The following is a 22,937-nucleotide window of genomic DNA, read 5'->3' on the forward strand; positions in this document are numbered from 1 at the left end:
TGAGCTCAGTTTGCCGGACTCTTTGTGTTTGAGTCCGGTGTAAACAGTCCCTGAAAACACTATCTCGAGTAGCTCTCTGAGTTTGCATTCGGTGCATACCGGACGTGTCTGATGTGACACCGGACACGTCCGAGTTAGCGTCCGGCGCAAACTCATCTTGCAGAGTTCTCTGAGTTTTGGTCCAGTGCATACCGGATGCGTCCAGTGTGACACCGGACACGTCCGATGTATGAGTCCGGTGTGGCATCCGGTGTTGACTCAATTTGCAGAGCTCCCTGAGTTTTCGTCCGGTCTCACCCGAGATCATCCGGTGCATCAAAAAGTGAGAGTTTGATGCCTTGTCAGCGTTGAAGGCAACGAATAGTTTTTTTAATGGTCAGGAGCACCGGACACTGGTCTGGTCAATACCGGACGCGTCCGGTGTGAACTAGGACGCGTTCGGTGTGGACCCAGACAGTGGGGTAAGTGGCCAACGACTATTTGATGCTTGGGGCTTCTATATATGTGCATTGGCCGGTTCATGCTCATGCTCTTGACTCTCTAACTTGTTGATACATCTTGTGAGCATACTCCCACACATCCCACTCACCTTGTTCAAGATTTGTTCATCCAAAGTGAGATTGGGAGAGATCCTAGTTGTTTTTGCTTAGAGTTTGAGCATCTAGTGGCACTAGTGATCGTTGAGCAGCGGATTTGCTTGTTACTCTTGGTGGTTGCCGCCACCTAGAAGGCTTGGAGCTACGGAGGAGCTTTGGCACGAGTTGGTGATTGTTCATGGCCATCTCCTGGTGATTGTAAGGGGTTTGTGCCTACCTCGGCGGAGAGCCAAAGGCAACATTAGTGGATTGCTCGTGTCATTGAGCTACCTCACTTGTGGGTAGGTTCTTGTGGTGTCCTAGTGAGGACGAGGTTCGTGCTACACCTCTTAGCCACCGAACCACCAAGTGTTGGTCGACACAACGGGGACGTAGCGTGCCAGCAAGCACGTGAACCTTGGGAGAAAATCGTGTGTCTCCATTGTGATTGTTCTTTGGATTTCTCCCAGTGATTGGTCTTCATATTATTGTGATTGGTTCATCCCCTACACTGCGGTATAAATATCTCTTCCTCTCCTTTTACTTACCGCAAAGTAGTGTAACTAGCTTAGTTGCTAGTCTTGCCGTGTGTAGCTTAGTTCACTAGTGTAGCTTGTAGTGACATAGCTCTTCTGTGCCTAGTGATCATATCAACTAGAGTTGTTGGATAGGTGGCTTGCAATCACCCCTCTAGAGCTAGAGCAAAAAACTTCGCTTTGTTATTTACTAACCTCTTGCTCTAGTGAGTTTGTAGAATTTTTAAATAGGCTATTCACCCCCCCTCTAGCCATATTAGGACCTTTCACTCTCTCACGAGCTGCAGGCTGGGCTTTGGCGGCTTGGGCCGTAGGTGGAGGAGGCGCAAGCGGCCACGCTAGGTCAGACGGGGGTGCGACTAGGCCATGAGAGAGATTCGGGTATGTGGCCAACGCCACTCGGTAGCTGGGCCAAGAGGGGAGAAGGGGCTAGGCTAAGAGAAGGAGGGAGAGAAAAGGAGGGTTCTCGACCTAAGAGAGGAGAAAATAGTTTTTCTATTTATGAATTAAGGAATTTAGGATCGGGTCAAAAGGAGATTGAAAAGAAGTTGCTACAGATTTATGCACTCCAAAATTCGAACAACTCAAGCACAAGACTGACTCAAGAGCCTAGGCACTCTCCTACAAACAATTCTATATGTATGCGATGCTTTGTTAGCGGTTTAGACTTAGGTTTAACCTAAAAACTATATGCTTCGCATAATTACATGAAAATTTAAAAAAAGCTCGTATTTTTGGTTTACACAAAAACTTGGGATGTTATATATACTTCCAGAAGAAGCAATACTATTTCAATAGAAGTCCACAAACTTTGAGTGGATTGCAAGGGAAGTTAACAAGAAATTAATTTATTAGTCACAATGCACGTTTAATGTAGATGGCAGCCTGTAAATTTTAATTTAAACATAGCATCGTATCATTGCATTTTAAGTCATTTTCTTTGCTTTACTCTTGTCTTTCCGGCAATGTTTGGGGAGCGCCAAAAGAAAACAACAAGAAGAAGAAAGAAGAGGAAACCAAAGTATTTTATTTAAGAGGTCACTTGCTACAATTGAAGCTTACCTCCCTGGAGACTTCTTCAGTCTCCTTTGAAGATCGGGTATAATTCACCAAGACCTGCAGTTTAATCACAACTTTCATAAAATTTTGAATATAAAACTATTTTCTCTATAGAAATGCTCGATTTCTATGTTTTTCTAGAGCCTAGCTGCAAGAGGAATCTTGCATGAAGAGAGCCTGGTCCAACAGATACATCAACCAAACAAACTCTTATTCTCGCATATGGAGAGCCTGGCCGAGATGGTAGATGCAGGTAACTAAACACCCCCTAAGCAGCAACAGTGAAATCTTTTTAAAATCTATCTATGGAGGTGTGGCGCATCGCAAGCTGCCGTATGCTCGGCAGTCAACCAAAGACAAATGCTAGGCACAGTGAGTTGTGGCACGTTTTGGACGAGAACCAAACAATGCCCTTAGAGACATCTATGCTGAAATAGCTAATCAAGGTTTAACCCGGTAAAATGTTTTTAAAATCTCCAATGTTTAGATGCGTAGTTCAATTTTCGTCTGAAATTTCACTAGTAAGATCACAAGTCTACTCAAGCAATGAAAAGTTGATAATGGAGGACAGTTCAAAAATCTAACCAAAAAAGGAGACTATAAAATTAAATAATTATCACTGATGCTGCAACTCATGGACACATCATAAACCCGTCTATTATTCAAGAGGAGAGAGCATTGTACAAGATACAACCTCGTGCAAATTTAAAATGAAGAAGAACACGGTCTCAAAAAATCAAAATTGTTCGTTAATAAAAATAATATAAAAGGGGAAAAAGGAAAACTCTTATTGATTCGACGCAATTTAGCCCAGTCGCGTCCCCTTGAGCACAATTAAGCCCAGTCAGCCCACGCTATTCAGCCTAGGGTTTTGTCTCCGCCCCCCACACGCTCCCCTCTCTTATATAAAATCCTCCGCCGCCACCACCGATTCAGCTCGCGCACCGCTCCTCCTCACCCCGCCGCCGCAGCCGTCGCAGCCGCAACTGCCACCGTCGCCATGGGTAAGCCGCCGCCAGGGTTCCATCCTTCGTTGGGATTATCCTCCTTATCTTCGCGCCGATCTGACACCCCTTTTGTTGTATGGCGATGACCGGCAGCCCGGATCAAGGTGCACGAGCTCCGGGGGAAGAGCAAGACGGACCTGCAGGCGCAGCTCAAGGAGCTCAAGTCTGAGCTCTCCCTCCTCCGCGTAGCCAAGGTCACCGGCGGCGCACCCAACAAGCTCTCCAAGATGTGCGTATACCAGCAATCTCTTTTCTCCTGCTATTCTCTGGTCTTCACTGGACTGATCGAATCGAATTGTACCCGCTCCCCTGTGATTCTTCAGTAAGGTGGTGCGCACTTCGATCGCGCGCGTGCTCACGGTGATCTCGCAGAAGCAGAAGTCGGCGCTGCGGGAGGCGTACAAGAAGAAGAAGCTGCTCCCCCTCGACCTCCGCCCCAAGAAGACCCGTGCCATCCGCCGCCGCCTGACCAAGCACCAGGTATACACTGCCGCTCCTAGTGGTTGCACGCCTTTGCTCTTCGTTTTAATTGAGACACTTTAAGATGTTCTGCTGCTACTTTCATTATATACTAACATCATGACTTATTGAAATGAGGTGGAACCTTGAGTATATATTTTTCCAGGGCGCATATTTCTGATAATCTGTTGAGTCGTCAATGTGTGATTTGATTGGTTTATTTGTATATAAGTTGTATTTTCTAGTGGCACTTATTTCTGACAATCTATTGTGCCGTCAATGTGTGATTTGATTGCCTTGTTTGTATATAAGTTTGGTTATATGTTCCTTCCTTGCTGGATATAAATCATTAATTGAGTAACTGATGTTTTCTTTTGAACTTCCTCTTGAGCTACTTGAGCTAATAGATCTTTCAGTATGCAACTTTAGAAAGTGAATTAAGTTTCTTGACTGAATCAAGATGTAGCAGACACGTGCTTTTGTGGTTCATGATGTTTTTCCTTCAATTTGTTCACACATGATATTAGGATGTTTCTTGCTAGAATGTCTTGGTTTAGGTTTTAGGGTTATTAGGTGCCTGCACGCATTAGCCAGTTGTGTGATCTTTCAATTGCTATGACACAGCAGAAATGCAGGTATACAATCAGTTCCTGAAGGTGTGACATGTGAGAGTGTCAATTGAAACACCAACCTGTTTAAAATGTGACACTGCAGTGCCAATCCTTTGATATTCTGTTATCCGTCATCACCTGTTTGTAGCAGAAATTTTGCAGTCGATAATTATTTGAGTTGGGTTTTTAATCATAGATGTCCTGACATTTTGCTCTATTTGTCCTGCAGCTTTCTCTGAAGACGGAGAGGGAAAAGAAGCGTGAGAAGTACTTCCCCATGAGGAAGTATGCTATCAAGGCCTAGGTCAGAACTGTGAGATGCTGTGCTTAGCATATCATCGGCTGTTCCTTTCCCTAGGAAGTGTTTTAAGTTTTGATTTGTATGGACACATGCTGTGGTCGAAAGTAAGATCTGTTTGCTCTGTAACCACAAATGCCTAGATTGGTTTGACTGGCAATTCGTATCGGCTCTCATATTTGGTGTTAATTTCTCTTGGTCAACAATCTTATCGCAAGATGTTTAACGGTCATTATATCTGTGTGACTGACCCAATTGTACTCATGCTGTAATGTTTTTGCCCCTACTGTGACAATCCCGTAGTTGGTAACGCTATCAGAGTGCACGATGCTAGCACATGTCAAGACATCCACCATGGAAGCAGATTATACCAGAGTGAACGGATTTAGTATTTTTCTCTCTTTTAATAAAAGCTTTATATCTTGAACTATAGCAGCACTGTTTATATGAGCTATTTTGCTCTCTTTTGGTAAAATAAAAGCCTCCTGCACCTCATAGTAGTAGAGGTGAAATAGTCTTTTGGCAAAATAAAAGACAGGTGAAATGGTCTTTTAACTTGTTCACTTAGATTGTCTGAGTTAGTTATTTAGTAGTATTTTTCTCTTACAACAAATTAGTGAAGCCATGGCTTGTTCTAAGCAAACAGGCTGTTGGTAAAATGAAAGCCTCTTGCAACTTGTACTATATAGCAGTACTGTTTCTCTCTTTTTGGAAAAATAAAAGACAGGTGAAACGGGTTCATCTCTGGATGAGCAGACTTATGTTCTGCGTGGGCATCGCGTTTGTTGCTCGCTTCAAATTTTGTTCGAACCGAGTAAGGCTGCGTTCGGTTGCCATGGTTTTGGTTAGAAACTATTCCAGCTTATCAAAACTATGTAAATTAATGAAGCAAATCCATCCGGAATCATTCCAGAGACCCAAACCGGATCAACCTAACGAGCCCTAACAGTTCTGCGTGTGCTTCTGAGGCCTGGTTTATATCTAAATTATTTTTTAGATTTTGATATCGTTTGTATTTTATAATTATTGTCCAACCATGAGCTAACTAGACTTAAATTCGTCTTGCAAATTACAGGCAAACTGTATAATTAGTTATTTTTTATCTATATTTAATGCTCTATATATATGCATTAAGATTCAATGTGATGAGGTGGATTTTATGGTGAACTAAACAAGGCCTGAATCTGATTCATGTAGACTTGGCAGGTATTGAGTTAGGCCCTCTTTAGTTTCTAAATTTTTTTCTTTCCGTCCCATACGCATGCATGAAGCATTAACTATAAATAAAAAATTTAACTAATTATACAGTTTGTATGAAAACTGTAAGACGATTTTTTAAAGTCTAATTAGTCAATAATTGGACACTAATTATCAAATACAACGAAAATACTACGCTAAATCTAAAAATTTTCGCGTGTTCGATGCAATCCTCGTGCTGCTGCCGCGGCACCAAATGGGGGGGTGGGGGAACTAGTCTGCCGCAGCAATCTGGTTGCCGGACAATGGTTATCTTCGAGCGTATTTTGTTCAGATCCAACCTAACTCTTGCACAGGTTCAGGTATGAATCTCGTCAGGCTGTCTTCATGAAACTATAAACACGGAGCGAATTGAAAATGTAGAACCAAAATGAAACGAACCCAAGAGAGTAGGGGATGAGTTATGAAAACGAGAAGGGATGTGTGCAAAGCCTACACTGATCTGTGAGACTATGTACCTCGTTCCAAAGTGTTTTCCAAAAGAGCACTTCCTAGTTCAAACTTCAATCTTTGAGCAAGGCGAAGGCAAGTAGGTCCATTACCGGCGGATGCGATATATCAAGGACTTTTTCCAGAAGAAGAAAAGGCATGCCGATATACCAGAAAACATGGCTGGAGCTGGAAGCAATCTGCCAATCGCTCAGAAAGAAAGCTAAATATACGTCTATAAATTTCTAGTATTATCTCTTACAACTGTCCCTTCGAACTAGATAATACAGATCGTTGCACACAAAAGATGACCCGCAAAACTGAATCACATTTTTTTTGACGACACATAATAGAGGCCCGCAGAGGCACAAATTTGAAGCCTGAAGAGTTTACCAAAGCCTTTACATTACCATCCCTCCATCGATGGTGAGGACCTGCATGTTACAACACAAGGCAAAGGAGCTCGGTGAGAACGCTTCAGAAGTTTCAAGGACCAAGAAAAGATAACGCACACCATCTGTAACCAGACCTGTCCAGTGATGTAGCTTGCAGCTGGGCTGAGGGCTAAGAATTCCACCAGACCTGCTACATCCTCTGGCCGACCATATCGCCCTAGGAATTTGTATACACCAATTAGTTCCGGAGAGTGATGCAATGAGATAATATCTCTATTTGTTTCATAAATTCACAAAACTGCATTATCCAACACTCATGTAATCATGTTTATTCATAGATCAGAGCCCTACTAACTAAGCTTGTCAAAGGTGAGCACTACACAGGAACTTGCTATATGGTGAGTCGATCCAATCAGTCACCTTGTTTTCACAATCAGCATGTACTGTAAAATAACTGGAAGGTGGACATAGTGAATCCAGCCACAGAAATCCTCAGTTCCACCATGGGTTCATGACACAATATTTGAATCTGTAGCTGACTTTAATAATGGTGTGTTTCAATTACTTTTCAAGAGAACAAACTATTTTTTTTTTCAAAAAGAGAACAAACTACAGCTAGTAAGCAATGTCGATACATGTTCTTTTGGGCCTTGTTGCTGCTTTCTCTATATACATCTCACTTATCTGCTGTTGCTGATGAACTACATAGTAAATAAATCATCAAAATGACTTTCAACGTGCAAATTTTGTAACTCGCTGGTAAATAAAATTCATAGATACACTTGGACAAGCCTGTTCCCCTCTCCAACTTCAACTGAAGTTGCAGCTTGAAACCTAGCTTATCTAAGGGCTAAAACAAGCCAGTCAGGATTCACTTTGATCCCAAAAGGGCCTACCTATTCAAAATGTTTTAGAAAGTCCAGTATCACTGACATGTACACTTGGACCTTGAACCTATTAAAAAGTTTTAAAAACTCCAGTATGACTGACATGACACTTGGACCTTCCACCTAGCAGTAACAACAATGGATTCTTTGAGATCAAGGTTCAATATTTAGAAAGAGTTTTTTTTTTGTTTGTATGTGTTTCCTATCCTTAATGCTTGAATATGGCACAATGTATGAAGAATGCACGCAGTCAATAACTAATAACCACACTGAAAGTATTTAGCAATAACTAATTAATTAATTATATTGTCATCATCTGTACTATGAAATAATATAAAAACACAAATTTGGCTGACACAGCCTATGTCCCTACATTTTCATAAAACAAATCAAAGGCAGTTAACATGAACTTCACACATGCACTGACTAGTAATAACAAGAAACAATTAAAAAAATACAGACCACATTGCCCAAAAGGAGTGAAAGCAGTAAGGAATGAACAGATTAATGAATGAAGAAACTAACCACATTGAATAGGCACTAAGGAATATTTGGTTACAGCTGAGGATGTGAACATGTAAGTAATATTATACCTAAGGGAATAGCTGACAGAATTTTCTTCTCTAGCTCTTCTCCAAGTTCAGCAGTCATATCTGATGCAATAAAGCCAGGAGCGATAACGTTTGCCTAAATAGAGAAGTTCAGAAATAGTTCACTAACTGCAAAACAGGATGAAAGCTTTGAGATGATGAATCAAAAGGTGTGCTCACATTAATATTTCTGCTGGCATACTCCCTAGCAACTGTTTTCGTGAACCCAATAACCCCAGCCTTGGCAGCAGCGTAATTAGCCTGTCCAGCATTGCCGGTTAAACCAACAACCGATGCTATGTTGATAATTCTTCCCTGCATTGCAGTATAAAAATAAGAGTCTGGTATACAAAGTGAGATATATGCATAATAACAAAAACCAGAAACTATCAGTCTGACAATGAAAAACATTGCCCACCTTTTTCTTCTTCATCATTACTTTTGTTGCAGCCTGCAAAGTGTATGTTGATGTGAGATAGAAAGGATAACTGTTGCAGCAAAATGGGGGGAGAGAGGGGGGGGGGGGGTACCTGCGTGCAAAGGAAAACGCCTGTAAGATTCAAATCAATCACATCTTGCCATTGCGATTTCTTCATTCTCATCAACAATGTGTCCCGTGTGATTCCTATTATCAGTTTTTTGTTCCAATTGTTGGAAGTGAAACAAATGGGAGTAGTTGCAAAACAAAAAATAGATTTGGCAGTACCTGCGTTGTTTACTAGCACATCAATGGTTCCCCATGTATCAACAGCCTGAAAGTGCAAGATTTGCACATGTATATTTGTCAGAATCGAAAAGGAGAAGAATTGATGTAAGAAATAACAAATGGGTAACTCAAAAATTCACTCCCAACTTACCTACCATTTTTATCATAGATTCAACATCAGCCTCTTTGGAAACATCTCCTCCAAAGGTAATGGCCTGGCCTCCGGATGCTTCAATCTGTAAAATATAGAAATATTAGTATGTGTTTAAGTTTGATATAGTTTGGTGTAAAATTAGAGTGAAAAAAAATCTGCTCCCAAAAAAACAAGAAATGAGTTCTCCGTTCAAATAGTACATTCATTGACAATCCCTTGAAACACCAACAGATGTCAATCTATAGTTTACGAATATATGATGGTACGCAGATCTCCTGTGTGTTCAAGAAAAATAGTTTATTAAATATATTTATCTTGTCAACGACCAAAGGATATCGGGCTATATTTGAACTGTGACATCTGAATAAAAAAAGTCTCATTCATACTCCTTATTATTCCCCTAGGACCTGGCACTTGTCCTAATGCCAGATCAGCTACAAGAAATTGATTGGAGTAGATATTGATTATATAAGTAAATATTGAAACATGACCCATACCAATGAAATATTCCATTTTGGTAATTGACAAAAACTCATAAATTACATGCATCAATATGTGTGTATCTTGACATTAGAGGTGGAATGTTATTTATAATTGAGAGAATGCTGAGACATACGGATTGGATAACAGTTGCCCTAATAAAATACATTACTGACATGACATTGTCATCTTAAATGTGTTGGAGATGGAAGAGAAACTAAGGATAACTTTTAGAATGACAGTAGGATCAACGATGTTTAGTGGAATGCAACCGCTATATTAGTGGGGTCTTTTTCTGAGTCGTGGCCTCGTGGGTAATAATTGATCATCAAGCAAACTCATCTACACATGTATTTACGGATAACCTACCATGCAGAAGAGAAAAGAAAATGAGCAGTGAGGTCTCTATTGGTTATTTTTCCATATTAAAGCACTAGTATAGTCAACAATCCTATATCATATATACTTATTTCCTAATGGAAATGTTTGAATGATTTGCTCTAAGAGAAACATAAGGGATAATTCCGGAAGAAGCAGTAAATATTTCAATAGAAGTCCACAAATTTTGAGTGGATTGGAAAGAAACTTAACGAGAAATTAATTTATCAGCCACAATATACATTCAATATAGATGGCAGCCTGGCAAAATTTAATTTAAACATAGCATCCTGCCATTGCATTTTAAGTCTGTTTTCTCTGCTTAGGCCTTGTTTAGTTTCCCATCCAAAAACTTTTCACCCATGACATCGAATCTTTGGACACATGCATGGAGCATTAAATGTAGACGAAAACAAAACTAATTGCACAGTTTGCCTGTAAATCGCAAGAAAAATCTTTTAAGCCTAATTAGTCCATGATTGGACACTAATTGCCAAATAAAACGAAATGCTACAGTAGCCAAATCCAAAAAAACTTTTTCGGAACTAAACAAGGACTTACTCTTATCTTTCAAGCATTGCTTGGGGAGCTCAAAAAGAAAACAACAAGAAGAATAAAGAAGAGGAAACCAAAGTTTATTTAAGACGCCACTTGCCACAATTCAAACTTACCTCCTTTGAGACTTCTTCGGCCTCCTTTGAAGATCGGGCATAATTCACCAAGACCTGCAGTTTAATCACAGCTTTCATAAAATTCTGAAGATAAAACCATTTATCCATTATGCATAGTGGTCCATTTAAATTTACAATCTAACAGCTTGCTCTAGCAATGGCCATTATGGGCTTGAGGCTTCTGCAGAGTTTAAGAGAAGCACCATACACATTCGATAAACTTCTATATATTTATAAACAGATTACTTAAACTGCTAACCTTGCAGCCTGCTTTTCCAAGAGCCAATGCAGTGGCTTTTCCAATCCCCCTGGAAGCACCAGTAACAACAACCACAGGACCTTCCAACTTTGTCTCCCCTTGTACAATAACTTGATCAACAGCCGTAACATGAGTTCTTACACCTGTAAATACAGTTTATTACTTAGTAAAAAAAAGAAAATATGAATTATATTATATGTTGACAAAAAGGAATTGAAATGACGTCATGATCAAACTTCAGTGTTTCCCTATGAATGACCAGGCGAGGGCATCATCATATATGCCTTGGTCACACAAGTAGACCAAATCTACACTCAAATTTGTTACAAAGTAATGATATAGGAAGTTAGGAACGCCGAGGAAGAAGAACGCATTCGCAAGAGCAGGAACCCATTGTTCACCCAAGCTGGTCCAAATTCCAATACTGCCTTAGGTGGAACTTAAAGAGAAATATCGAGGAATCCTTTCAATACTAATCGACAGCAGCTTCCCAAACCACTCCGCACTTCTATCACTCTAGAGGTGGGGTCGGCACGCCGTACCAGGGAGGGCGACGGCGCGGGAGATGCGGTCGGGGCCGGAGCGGAGCGCAGGGGCGAAGCTGACGAGGCCGCGGCGCACCGGCGATGCGCGGATGGCCGCCGGGGAGGCGAGCGCGACGGCGGCGGCGGTGGCAGTGGCAGTGGCAGCGGCCATGAGGGATCGGAGGGCGGCGGTGGGGAGGAGTCGGGGAGCCAGCGAGAGAGCCGTTTGTAGAGGAGGGGGGGTTTGGCACGTTTGGGTGTGCCTGCCTGCGGTTTGCTCGCTTTTGGCTAATTGGCTGCTCCGATGGCGACCGGATGGCTTCTTTTTTGAAACGAACCGGATGGCTTCTGGCGGAAGGCCACGATGTCGATGATGGATGGGAGATCAGGGAAACATGGATTAGCAAAATATATTTGCGTGTCCTAACAGAACGTATAATTTGTTATGCGATGCTTGTAAGGCCTCCCAAAATTTTTCAAGATTCTCTGTCACATCGAATCTTACAACACATGCATGAAGCATTAAATATAGACGAAAATAAAAACTAATTCTACAGTTTATCTGTAAATCGCGAGACGAATCTTTTGATCATAGTTAGTCTATGATTGGATAATATTTGCCACAAACAAACGAAAGTGCTACAGTAGCGAAATCCAAAATTTTTCTCAATCTAAACAAGGCCTAAGTTGTACCAAACTTAACGACCTAGCTATTTTTTGTTGAATCTAATTAGGTTTGGTCTAACCTTAATAAATCAAATAATTCAAGGCTCATGATAAATGCCAATGCAATAAACGATTAATCTCAAATGAGAGATTGACAGAAGATAGACTCAACTTAATGACTTTTGTGTGTGCTTTTATGAGAGTTCAATAAAGGTGGAAAGCCATGCACATGGGCTCGAACGGTCCGGCCATGATGATATGAGTGGTGTGACAGTAACAAAAAAAATTTAGATTTAAACTCAAACAATAAGGTCAAGAGTGAGAGATGACATATTGAGGGTGAAAGATGGAAAAATGTTTTTTAATTTTAGGCATAATTACACGAGATTAATTGTTTATACTAATATAAATTGTCATATGTTCTGTTATATATGCTCTTGTTAGGGTTTTGTGGAGACTTGATTCTCTTGTAAGCCGCCATAAGCGTGTAACCCAAAACTCTTGAGATAGTAAGATTGTTGTCGGTTGGTGCCCGTGGTTTTTCCCCTTCGCATTGAAAGGGGTTTCCACGTAAATCGTGTGTCTTAACTGCGATTGATTTCGTTTACTTCATACTCCTATACGTCGTTCATAACACATTTCCTGCAGTTGTAGGACTAGATTGTAGGCACTCCTCACAGAAAACCCATGTCTTCTCTGAATGTCATGCCAAATAGTCATTCGAGGATCTTGTAAGAAGCTTTAAAGAACCTTTTAGAATGCAGGAATGAGAAAACACAAAAATAAGAAATATAATAGTAATGTAGGAATGCATATGCTAAGAAATTGAATACATAGGAATTATGTAGGATTATGCGTTTAGCTAGGTACAAGAAAAGGTAAGGAATTCTAAAGGAGTCTCATGAACAAATTCATGTTACTTATTTATTCACCTAGGTATCCTGTCTTATTAATCTCTTGCTTGTCCTTGTTCCTTGTGCATAGAAAATTTTGCATGAGGTATAAGTGGATTCTTTTTTCCTGTGATTTTCCTACATAGAATCAAGAGAAGAATTTTTCCTTTAGTTCAATGCAAAAAGTTTTGGCTCTTGTGTTTTTATATGAAAAATAAATTGATTTCTACGAAATTCTTGTGTTCCAAAGGACCCTTAGTTTTATTGTGACCTATTCCTATAAAACAAATGCTGCTGCAGGAACTAAGTCCTTAGGAATCAGAATGCTACATTTTTCATGCGTTTCTCCTCCATTCAATAGCATCAACATTTACAGGGTTAAAAAGACCAACCCTAGAGGACCCTTTCATTAACAATGAAATTGAGGTGATTTTATATGACATTACATAGAATAATAGACCTGAAATCTTTCGTAGACTTCTAATTGGCATGAAATCTTTCACTACTGCAGAATGAGGCATTGGTCGATGCCCAAAATAGCAAAAAACTTCGGCCTTTTTACGGCCCGGGGCTAAAGGCCCCTTTAACACCGGTTCGTAACACGAACCGGTGCTAAAGGGTCCTGCCCAACGGCTACTGACAGGTGCTGTCAGGGCAAGGACCCTTTAGCACCGGTTCGTGTTACCAACCGGTGCTAAAGGGTCCTCTTTAGCACCGGCCAGTGCCATGGGCCGAGGCAAAGCCTTTAGCATCGGTTTGGCACACAAACCGGTGCTAAAGGGTGACCCTTTGGCACCGGTTTTTGCCCTGAACCGGTGCTAAAGCTCCGGTTTATAGGCCCGCCCCCTCCTCCCCTCTGCCCATTTGAAACCGAGAGCACCATTGTTGTTCTTGGAGCTTCTTCTTGCTTGTTCTTCATTTCCGACGCCCATCGTTGATATTCTTCGACTCCGTCATCGTCTCTTCGTGCTTGGAGGTGACTAACTTCAGCATTTCTTGTCTTTTTCATGTTGTTTTTGGCTTGTGATGTTCTCATCATTTTTAGCTCAAATCCACTTTGTTATTTTGAATCATTCACATGAATTAGTATCCATATATATATATATATCATATTTCATGGTTGATCTAGTATTAATGTAGTTTGCAAGAATGAATTATAGTATCTTTTTATGATCTTAGAAAGTAGGATAGTTCAAATTAATTGGTTTGTTAATATCACTTGATTTATTTTTATTACTACATAATGTCTATTGTATAATTTAGAAGATTTGTTGAAGTAACTAGACAAATAAAGGATATTATTAGGTTCTTCTTTAATCATACATGTTTACTAGTAAATATGGAATTTATAATTGTTTAAAAATTGAGTATGGATAGTAGATGGCAACCGTGACCGGGTCTTCGGTCTCTCAACGGGTTCAAAAGCGATACCGGCCGGAACTTCCTCTCATTACTTGTGGCAAGTGTGGGCAGAAGATTGTGATGGAGTACAAAGTGTCGAAAGAGGGAGTAAACAAGGGTCGTATATTCTACAAGTGTCTGGATCGTAATGTGAGTTATTTCCAGACATTTGCTTATATATGTGTATATTTTTTTAAATGATATTAATTAAACTTTTGATTCTCTCTTTTAATTTTAGTGGGATGGTACCAGTGGATGTACAGGTTGGTACAGGAAGGAAGAATACATTGAACACATGTTGATGCAAAACTGATCTGCAAACACAAAGGGCTAATACCCGATTCAAACGTTAAGGCGTGCCAGCCGATTTGACCTTGCTATCGGCAAAGGTGATAACTCGAATACTTTAGTCCTGACAACAGCGATGCGCCCGGATGTCACGGCTAAGAGGTACTCACGCGGAACTTGAGAACACGCCGAGCTTAAGTCGACGAATTCCTAAGAACTCGTAACAAAAGGAAAAAGTATGACGAAGTCGTCGAAAAGTAAATGCTGGAATATGAGTAAAAACGTGTGTTTGATTGATTTCTTTCTATTACAAGGCCCTAGGGTCTATATTTATACCCTGCTCAAAGAGCTACAACCAGACACGATTAGAATTCGAATTCCAAATTACACGGAATCCGTATACAAAACGATGCAAATAATTAAGGAAATAACAAAACTATCCCTCGTGACAAACCGAAACTCCTCCACATAACGACCGGCAGCTTCCAGACTCCTCCTTCGCATCATCGGCAGATCCTTTGCCATAGTCATCGGCAGACTTTCTTATCTAGCCATCGGCACCATATTACTACCTGTGGACTTAGTCACATTCAACTTCTCCCTCATCGGCAACCATCCTCATCGGCAACCCGCTTTGTAAACATCGTACTGCCACCTTATCCTGCCATCCTAGACACTCGCCCAAAAACGGTGTCAACACATGCCCCCCAGTTTCGGAGTATAAAACTATTAATGCTCCGAAATTCTCTGCAGTAATGATGCTTCCTCCCGCAATCAATGCTCCTAATCTGGTAACCGACAACCTCAATCTGGACAACTCTGATCCTAATCCTCCGCAGATTCCTCGAAATCCCCAACTTCCTAAACGGGCATTTTTCTCAGTCGTACATCGGCAACAATACCGTTACAAAGATCTGCCGATGTTCTGACCAGGATATTCGCAAAAACGGTTACTTCCCCTCTATCCGCCCATCGGCAATATGACCGTTATAGAATATCGCCGATGGACCGACCAGGAGATCTCGCACAGTAAAATATCTTCAGATAATGACCGCTTCCCGTCAAATCACCGTGCGAACAGTTACCATATCCACCTGAGTACCCTCGGATTTCTCGGATGCGGCAAAGAGATAAGTCGGATTTGCCCTTGCCCATCTTGTCCTATAAATAGTTCCTTCTTGGGTACTCCTTCCCCATCACACCATTCTACTATCCAACTTTACTTTTCCAGCGGCGGCGCCACCAAAAACTCCTAAGGTCTCTGACAAGTACCCCTCTTCATCAACTCTGGCGCCTTCACACGCTTCCTTCGCAGCAAGATGGCCGTCGGGTTCGTCGTCCCTGAGGTTAAATCTCCACCCCGTCTTCTGTATTTTTCTTCATATCCCTGTTCACTCACAATTCATTTTACTGAACATCTTCCTTTTCTTTCCTTTTTGTATTTCTTTTTACGCCCAAAATCACTAGGAATTGTCCAACAAAATTGTCATCCCCACCGATCAACCACACCTTCAATGCCTCGGCCCTCTAGGGGACCCAGATCCAACTGACCTTATCAACGCAGAAACCAACAGGATCCCCTTCAGAGCCGAAAATTTTTCCTTAGATCTGTGGAAGGACACCTTCCGCTCTTGGCCCAGCCCAACTGTAGGGTGGAAAGACTGGTTCTTGAGGGTCAGCAACTCTAATGAAGTTCAGTGGGGTGAAAGGAATCTAGCCCAATGCATTAGATTGTCCATTACCGATATGCATAGGAACGAGTCACTGCTGATAGCTGCATCCTACTTTTGGTCAGACACCCTCAATGCTTTTGCCTTTGGCCACGGCCCCGCTTCTCCTACTCTTGCCGATGTAGCCATGCTTACTGGTCTAGATATATCTTCTGCCGATAGCACCCACTTTTTTGATACTGCCCCTAGTGCCAAAGTGGAGACTCGCGCTATCGGCGGTTGGTCGGGGTACATTCAGAAGTACCGTGGGAAAGGATCTGTCACCATAAAGGAACAAACCACCTTTCTGAATATGTGGCTGGACAAGTTTGTATTCTGTGGTCGATCGGCAGGACCGACTTCTGTCTACCTATCGGCAGCAGAAAGACTGGCTAACGGTGGCCGATTCCCTCTCGGCCGATACTTGCTTGGCGCTGCTTACCACCTTCTCCATCAAGTAGCCCAGAAACTTCTGCTCGGCCAATCCATTGGCAACTTGGGAGGCCCCTGGTGGTTTGTCAACATGTGGCTCAATCTGCATCTGCACAAGCGTCTCAACTTCAACCTGTTCACACAGCGTTTCCCAAGAGATATAGCTGAAAACCATGTATTGGGTGAAGAGGAATCGGCAACACGCGCCCCCTTAAACTTTGGCGAAGCTGTCATAGTTCTGCCTGGTTCAGGGGGTAATCCAGATCAGATCGGCCGATTCTTCCAGACTCTGTATGAGGGTTTGACCAGAGACGAACGACCATGGTTGGCTTATGATGACCCAGATAGCATGCTCCCTCTGACCTTCAATCCATTTGATGAAGCCCTCGACAGGGACAATGAGGTGATGATGGCAATTGTGACTCCCAGAATCATTCCAGTGAATTTCTTTGGTAGCACAAAAACCTCCCCTCAAACTTACGAATTTTACAATCCATCGGCATTAGCTCGCCAGTTAGCTTTCGGCCAGTTGCCGATTGCACTTCCTTATGCCGATGTGATAAAACCCAGAGAAACTATCAACAACCTTCTTGAGTGGACTCGAGCAGCCCAACTACCACCAAACGCCGATATAGATGTAAATCTGTCAGAATGGGTTCCGGCTGCTTTTATCACTCAGGCATACAAGTTATGGTGGGCAGAATAGAAAGAGCATCTATTCTGCAGATCGACACTTTCATACCGCGGCATGATTGACTCCGAATACGAAGTTCCCGATGACACTGTAAGTAACTCAAACCAACGTTTCATTTTCTCAATATTACCCCCATCGGCAGCTTACCCTTGTATTCCTTTTGCAGGTTGACAATATTCCTCCATCGGTTAGCAGGAGTGGCAGGCCGATCGACTTGTTTCCATCAGGCCCGATTTCCTCAATCGGCCACAATGCTCCCACTCTAGCTTCCATCGTGCATCGGGGTGTACGCCTCAGGAAAGTCACCACCAGAAGAACTCAGACATCACCAACGGTTGCTGCTCCCACTCTTGCGCGGGCTTTCAAGGCAATCTGTCAAATCTTTTCCTTTATGCTGACTATCTTTATATCGGCTATATTTATGCTTATAAACTCTTGTTCATTATTGCAGCAAACCGGCGCATCGGCGAAAGCCAGGTGTGAGAGTACCGATGCCCCCCAGTCTAGCCAACCCAAGAGAAAGGGCACCATGGGTGCTAAGACTGGAACAAAGCGCCAGAAGGTAGCAACTCCCCCTCATCCTCCGGTATCTCCAATTCCGGTGGAGTCTTCTCCTTCTTCTCCAGAAGCCCAGCCACAGCAAGCACCATCTCCCCCACCTATGCAGGAAGCACCACAGATAGAAGAACCCCAACAGGAAGGATCTCAAACAGAAGATACATCAGCTGACACGGGCGAACAAACAACTGGCCCGGTGGGTCCAGTTATACCATCGGCAGTTCTCCCGATTCAGACAACCGTTGTCCCTCCTCCAGGTAACATACTTTAACAATATCGCTACCGATGAACTTATTCTTATCTAGCCTCATAACTCCTTTTGTCTTCTTTCAGTTGATATCGTTTCATCGGCAGTCTCAGCCGATCAACCTGTAGCTCCATCGGCATCTTTCAGTCAAGGACAAGAGATCGCCTTGAAGCAAGTAAGTCACCGTTTACCGTTAGCACTATTTGCCGATTCTCTAAGTATGAGCTAATTTTGCTTTCCCTCCCAGGAACAAGATTCTCCTGATAGCTTGTTCTCCTTCGCCATTGATCTCTCTGAAGAAGAAGGTGAAGAAGCAAGCACTTCTCAGACGGTTGGCATCACATCGGCAGAGGTCAGGGTCAGGCTGGAAGAATTGTCAGCTCTTCTTCACCAGGACACAGCGCAATTGGTTGATGATTCCGACCCTACCAAGACCCTGTTCAGAACTCTCAGAGGCCAAATCCCAGCCGATGTTGAAGAAATCCTGTTCCAAGCCGCTCATCTGGAGAGTCGCCAGCTGCAGTACCAAAGAGCTTCTCGGCGGCTTGCCGATAGAGCCGCTCAGACTCAACTCTCCGATGAAATGAGGAAAGAGAAGCTTTTCACCGATGAGAAGCACAAGAACATCGGTATCCTGAGATCTTCTGGAGACGCGCTGAAGCAGAAGATATCCGATCTATCGGCAAGAAAAGAGTCCCTGTTGGCGGAGCTCAAGGAAGTAGAGAACGCTCTGTCCCAAGCCCAACAGGAGGAGAGCCAATTGCCAGAGACCATCAGGCTTCTTGAGCGCGAGCGAAATGCTCATGGTCGCAAAGCACTCCAACTGAAGAAGAAGCTGAAGCCGATAGAAGGTTCTGGCGATGATGACATCAAAGAGATAGAAGCAGCCAACCAAATTCGGCTACGCGCTATATCGGCAATCCAGACGCTGCTTAACACATAGAGTTTCCATCGGCATTGTATCTGCGCTTTCCTGCTTCCTCAGCTTTTAGTCTAGCCGATAGGACTCTTATCGGCGCCTAAACTTTTGAAACACCAAGTCTTGTCCCCAAGCATTTGGATCCAGCCGATAGGAGTGTTATCGGCACCTAAACTTCTATGCATCGACCCATATACTGGGGTAGTACTTCTTTAAATATTTGCCGTTTAATGCTCTGGGAAATTCAATTCCTTCGAGGGTTTCTAGAATGTAGGCATTACCAGGAACCGATCGACTTATCCGATAAGGACCCTCCCAATTAGGAGACCACTTTCCAAACTTCGAACTTTTGGTCCCAATTGGTAAAATTAATTTCCATACCAAATCCCCATCGGCAAACTCTTTAGCCTTCACCTTCTTATCATACCATCTAGCAACTCTCTTCTTATTTTCTTCTATACTCATTAAAGCTTTTAACCGATGCCCTGCTAGATCGTCCAATTCATCGGTCATCAAAGTGGCATAACCATCGGAAGTTAATTGATCTTGAAAAGATAATCGCCTAGATCCAGCCTTAATTTCCCAAGGCAACACTGCATCATGTCCATACACCAATTGATAGGGTGATACCTTGGTCGATCCATGACAAGCCATTCGATAAGACCACAATGCTTCATTTAATAATGTATGCCACCGCTTAGGATTTTCTTCAATCTTTCATTTAATAAGCTTGATAATTCCTTTGTTAGACGCTTCGGCCTGCCCATTGGCTTGAGCATAATAAGGAGAAGAATTCAACACTTTAATTCCCATACCGATTGCGAATTCATCGAACTCCCCCGATGTGAACATGGTGCCCTGATCGGTAGTAATCGTTTGGGGAATCCCAAATCGGTAAATAATATGCTCCTTCACAAAATCAATCATATTGGCCGATGTGACTTTCTTCAAAGGAATAGCTTCAACCCACTTAGTGAAATAGTCAGTGGCAACTAGAATGAACTTATGCCCTTTGCTAGATGGTGGATAAATCTGGCCGATCAGATCGATGGCCCATCCCCGGAACGGCCAAGGCTTTATTATAGGATTCATAGCCGATGCGGGTGCTCTCTGGATATTACCAAACTTTTGACAACCTTGACATCCCTTGAAATATTTAAAACAATCTTCAAGTATGGTTGGCCAAAAATATCCATTCCTTCGAATCATCCACTTCATCTTAAAAGCTGACTGATGCGCTCCACACACTCCTTCATGGATTTCCCCCATCAAACTTCTAGCTTCATCATCACCCAAGCATCGGAGAAGAATTCCGTCGATAGTTCGATAATACAATTCATTTTCAAGGAGCACATACTTGGTTGCTTGAAATCGAACCCGTCTTTCAACTTTTTTGGATGGATCTTTTAGATAGTCAATAATTTCTTTCCTCCAATCACCGGCACCGACTGCCGATGTCGCATTAATCATTGGCTGATATCCCGAGGCATGCTGAGCTAACCGATTAGCGTCTTCATTATACAATCGGGGAACATGCTCCAATTGGAAATCCTTGAATTCCTTTAACAGTTGCATACTTCTCTCGAAATAAGTTATGAGAACTTCACTTCGGCATTCATAGCTTCCGGCCAATTGATTTATAACCAACATAGAAACTCCGAATATTTCAACAGCATCAGCACGAACTTCTCTTAACAACTCCAATCCCTTGATCAGAGCCTGATTATTTGTTGATGTGGCAACAATCGGCAAGGAAAACTCATACTTCCTCCCCTTAGGGGAAACTAATACAATGCTGATTCCTGCCCCCCGGTCACAGGTAGATCCATCAAAGAAGAGCGTCCAGGGTACAATTTCCAAGGTTTCCACTAGACCGCAATGCTGAGTCACAAAATCGGCCATAATCTGCCCTTTGACTGCCTTAGCCGATTCGTAACGCAAATCAAACTCCGATAGCGCTAAAATCCATTTACCGATCCTACCACTCATAATCGGCATAGATAGCATGTATCGGACCACGTCATCTTTGCAAACAACAGTGCATTCGGCCGATAACAGGTAATGTCTCAGCTTGATACATGAAAAATATAAGCATAAGCATAGTTTCTCAATGGCCGAATACCTGGTTTCAGCATCAATCAACCTCCTACTCAAATAATAAATTACCCTTTCTTTCCCTTCAAATTCTTGAACTAAAGCTGAACCGATAACCGATCCATCGGTAGATAAATACAATCTGAAGGGCTTCCCTTGTTGAGGTGGAACTAGAACTGGAGGATTTACTAGATACTTCTTGATTTCATCCAGAGCCAACTGCTGTTCTTCTCCCCAAATAAACTCTTGATCGGCTTTCAATTTAAGAAGAGGACTGAAAGCACGAATCCTACCAGACAAATTCGATATAAATCTCCTGATAAAATTTACCTTGCCGATCAAGGATTGGAGCTCGGTTTTGTTGGTAGGGGCCACTATTTTATTGATGGCATCAATAGATCTTCGACTAATTTCAATACCCCTCTGATGTACCATGAAACCAAGAAACTGCCCTGCCGATACACCAAATGCACACTTGTTGGGATTCATCTTCAATCCATGCTTCCTTGTGCACTCTAACACTTTTTGTAAATCGGCAAGATGCTTTGAGAAATCTCCAGACTTAACCACCACATCATCAATATAAATCTCTACGAGCTTGCCGATGAACTCATGAAATATAAAATTCATAGCCCTTTGATAAGTAGCACCAGCATTCTTCAACCCAAAAGTCATGACTATCCATTCAAATAGCCCAACATGACCGGGACACCTGAATGCGGTTTTTGGAATATCTTCCTCCGCCATGAATATTTGATTGTAACCTGCATTACCATCCATGAAGCTGATGACCTGATGACCAGCCGAAGCATCAACCAGTAGATCGGCGACAGGCATTGGGTATCCATCCATCGGCGTAGCTTTATTGAGATTCCTGAAATCAATGCACACCCGAAGCTTCCCGTTCTTCTTGTAAACTGGAACAACATTGGAAATCCACTCGGCATACCGACACTGCCGAATAAACTTGGCTTCAATAAGTTTGGTGATTTCGGCCTTAATATCAGGTAGAATGTTAGGATTGCATCGGCGGGCTGGTTGCTGATGTGGCCGAAATCCAGACTTGATGGGTAACCGATGTTCAACAATTGATCGGTCTAAACCAGGCATCTCGGTATAATCCCAAGCAAAGCAATCTTTATATTCCTTTAACAAACTAGTCAATTGTTGCTTACTCTCAGGATCTAATTTAGCACTAATAAAAGTAGGCCTAGGCTTATCACCACTACCTATATCTATTTCTACCAAATCATCGGCCGATGTGAATCCCTGGCCTAATTTTCCATCATCGGCGAATCTATCCATTAAAAACCGTCGTCAGAACCGACTGCTTGGATCGGTGGAATCTCATAATCGGCAACTTTGAGAAAATCTTTCTCCCAAACTTCTCCTGAAATGCACCTGGTCCTTTCGTAAGTATCCGCTTCTACCGATGCGATAACATAAGAAGAATCTCCTGGGACAATCTCAATCTTGTCACCTACCCACTGAACCAAGCATTGATGCATTGTAGATGGGATACAACAATTGGCATGAATCCAATCTCTTCCCAATAATAAGTTGTAAGCACCTTTTTCGCTGATCACGAAAAAAGTTGTCGGCAAGGTTTTGCTGCCGATGGTCAACTCTGCACATATCGCCCCCTTGACTGGAGACACGTTTCCTTCAAAGTCTTTGAGCATCATATCGGTCTTGGTCAAATCTTGATCCCCTTTCCCAAGCTTCCGATATACTGCATACGGCATAATATTAATAGCAGCT

General features: G+C 42.4%; 2 protein-coding genes across 2 annotated transcripts; one reads left to right on the forward strand and one right to left on the reverse strand.

Annotated features, from left to right (window-relative positions):
• On the forward strand, nt 3,016–4,795 carry LOC8059570 (60S ribosomal protein L35-4). Its single transcript, XM_002452091.2, has 4 exons — nt 3,016–3,174; nt 3,271–3,406; nt 3,501–3,657; nt 4,477–4,795. Exons 1-4 carry the CDS (start codon nt 3,171–3,173, stop codon nt 4,549–4,551), a joined length of 372 nt encoding a protein of 123 aa, XP_002452136.1. The 5' UTR covers nt 3,016–3,170; the 3' UTR covers nt 4,552–4,795.
• LOC8056073 (3-oxoacyl-[acyl-carrier-protein] reductase 4) lies at nt 6,352–11,468 on the reverse strand. The gene is made up of 11 exons (XM_002453830.2): nt 11,294–11,468; nt 10,752–10,894; nt 10,493–10,546; nt 8,965–9,045; nt 8,810–8,855; nt 8,634–8,728; nt 8,522–8,554; nt 8,284–8,418; nt 8,107–8,200; nt 6,761–6,843; nt 6,352–6,665 (listed from the first exon to the last, which is right to left on the reverse strand). The coding sequence occupies exons 1-11, from the start codon at nt 11,445–11,447 to the stop codon at nt 6,633–6,635; spliced, it is 951 nt and encodes a 316-aa protein (XP_002453875.1). The 5' UTR covers nt 11,448–11,468; the 3' UTR covers nt 6,352–6,632.

This window comes from Sorghum bicolor, chromosome 4 (genome assembly GCF_000003195.3).
Source record: "Sorghum bicolor cultivar BTx623 chromosome 4, Sorghum_bicolor_NCBIv3, whole genome shotgun sequence".
NCBI lineage: Eukaryota > Viridiplantae > Streptophyta > Magnoliopsida > Poales > Poaceae > Sorghum > Sorghum bicolor.

Coding starts and splice junctions, on each gene's coding strand:
- LOC8056073 (XM_002453830.2), bottom strand. CDS start 11,447: ATGGCCGCTGCCACTGCCACTGCCACCGCCGCCGCCGTCGCGCTCGCC. Junction 8,555..8,633: donor GCGTTTTCCTTTGCACGCAG/GTACCCCCCCCC, acceptor TACACTTTGCAG/GCTGCAACAAAAGTAATGAT. Junction 8,419..8,521: donor TAATGATGAAGAAGAAAAAG/GTGGGCAATGTT, acceptor ACTGCAATGCAG/GGAAGAATTATCAACATAGC.
- LOC8059570 (XM_002452091.2), top strand. Junction 3,407..3,500: donor CCCAACAAGCTCTCCAAGAT/GTGCGTATACCA, acceptor GTGATTCTTCAG/TAAGGTGGTGCGCACTTCGA. Junction 3,658..4,476: donor GCCGCCTGACCAAGCACCAG/GTATACACTGCC, acceptor TTTGTCCTGCAG/CTTTCTCTGAAGACGGAGAG.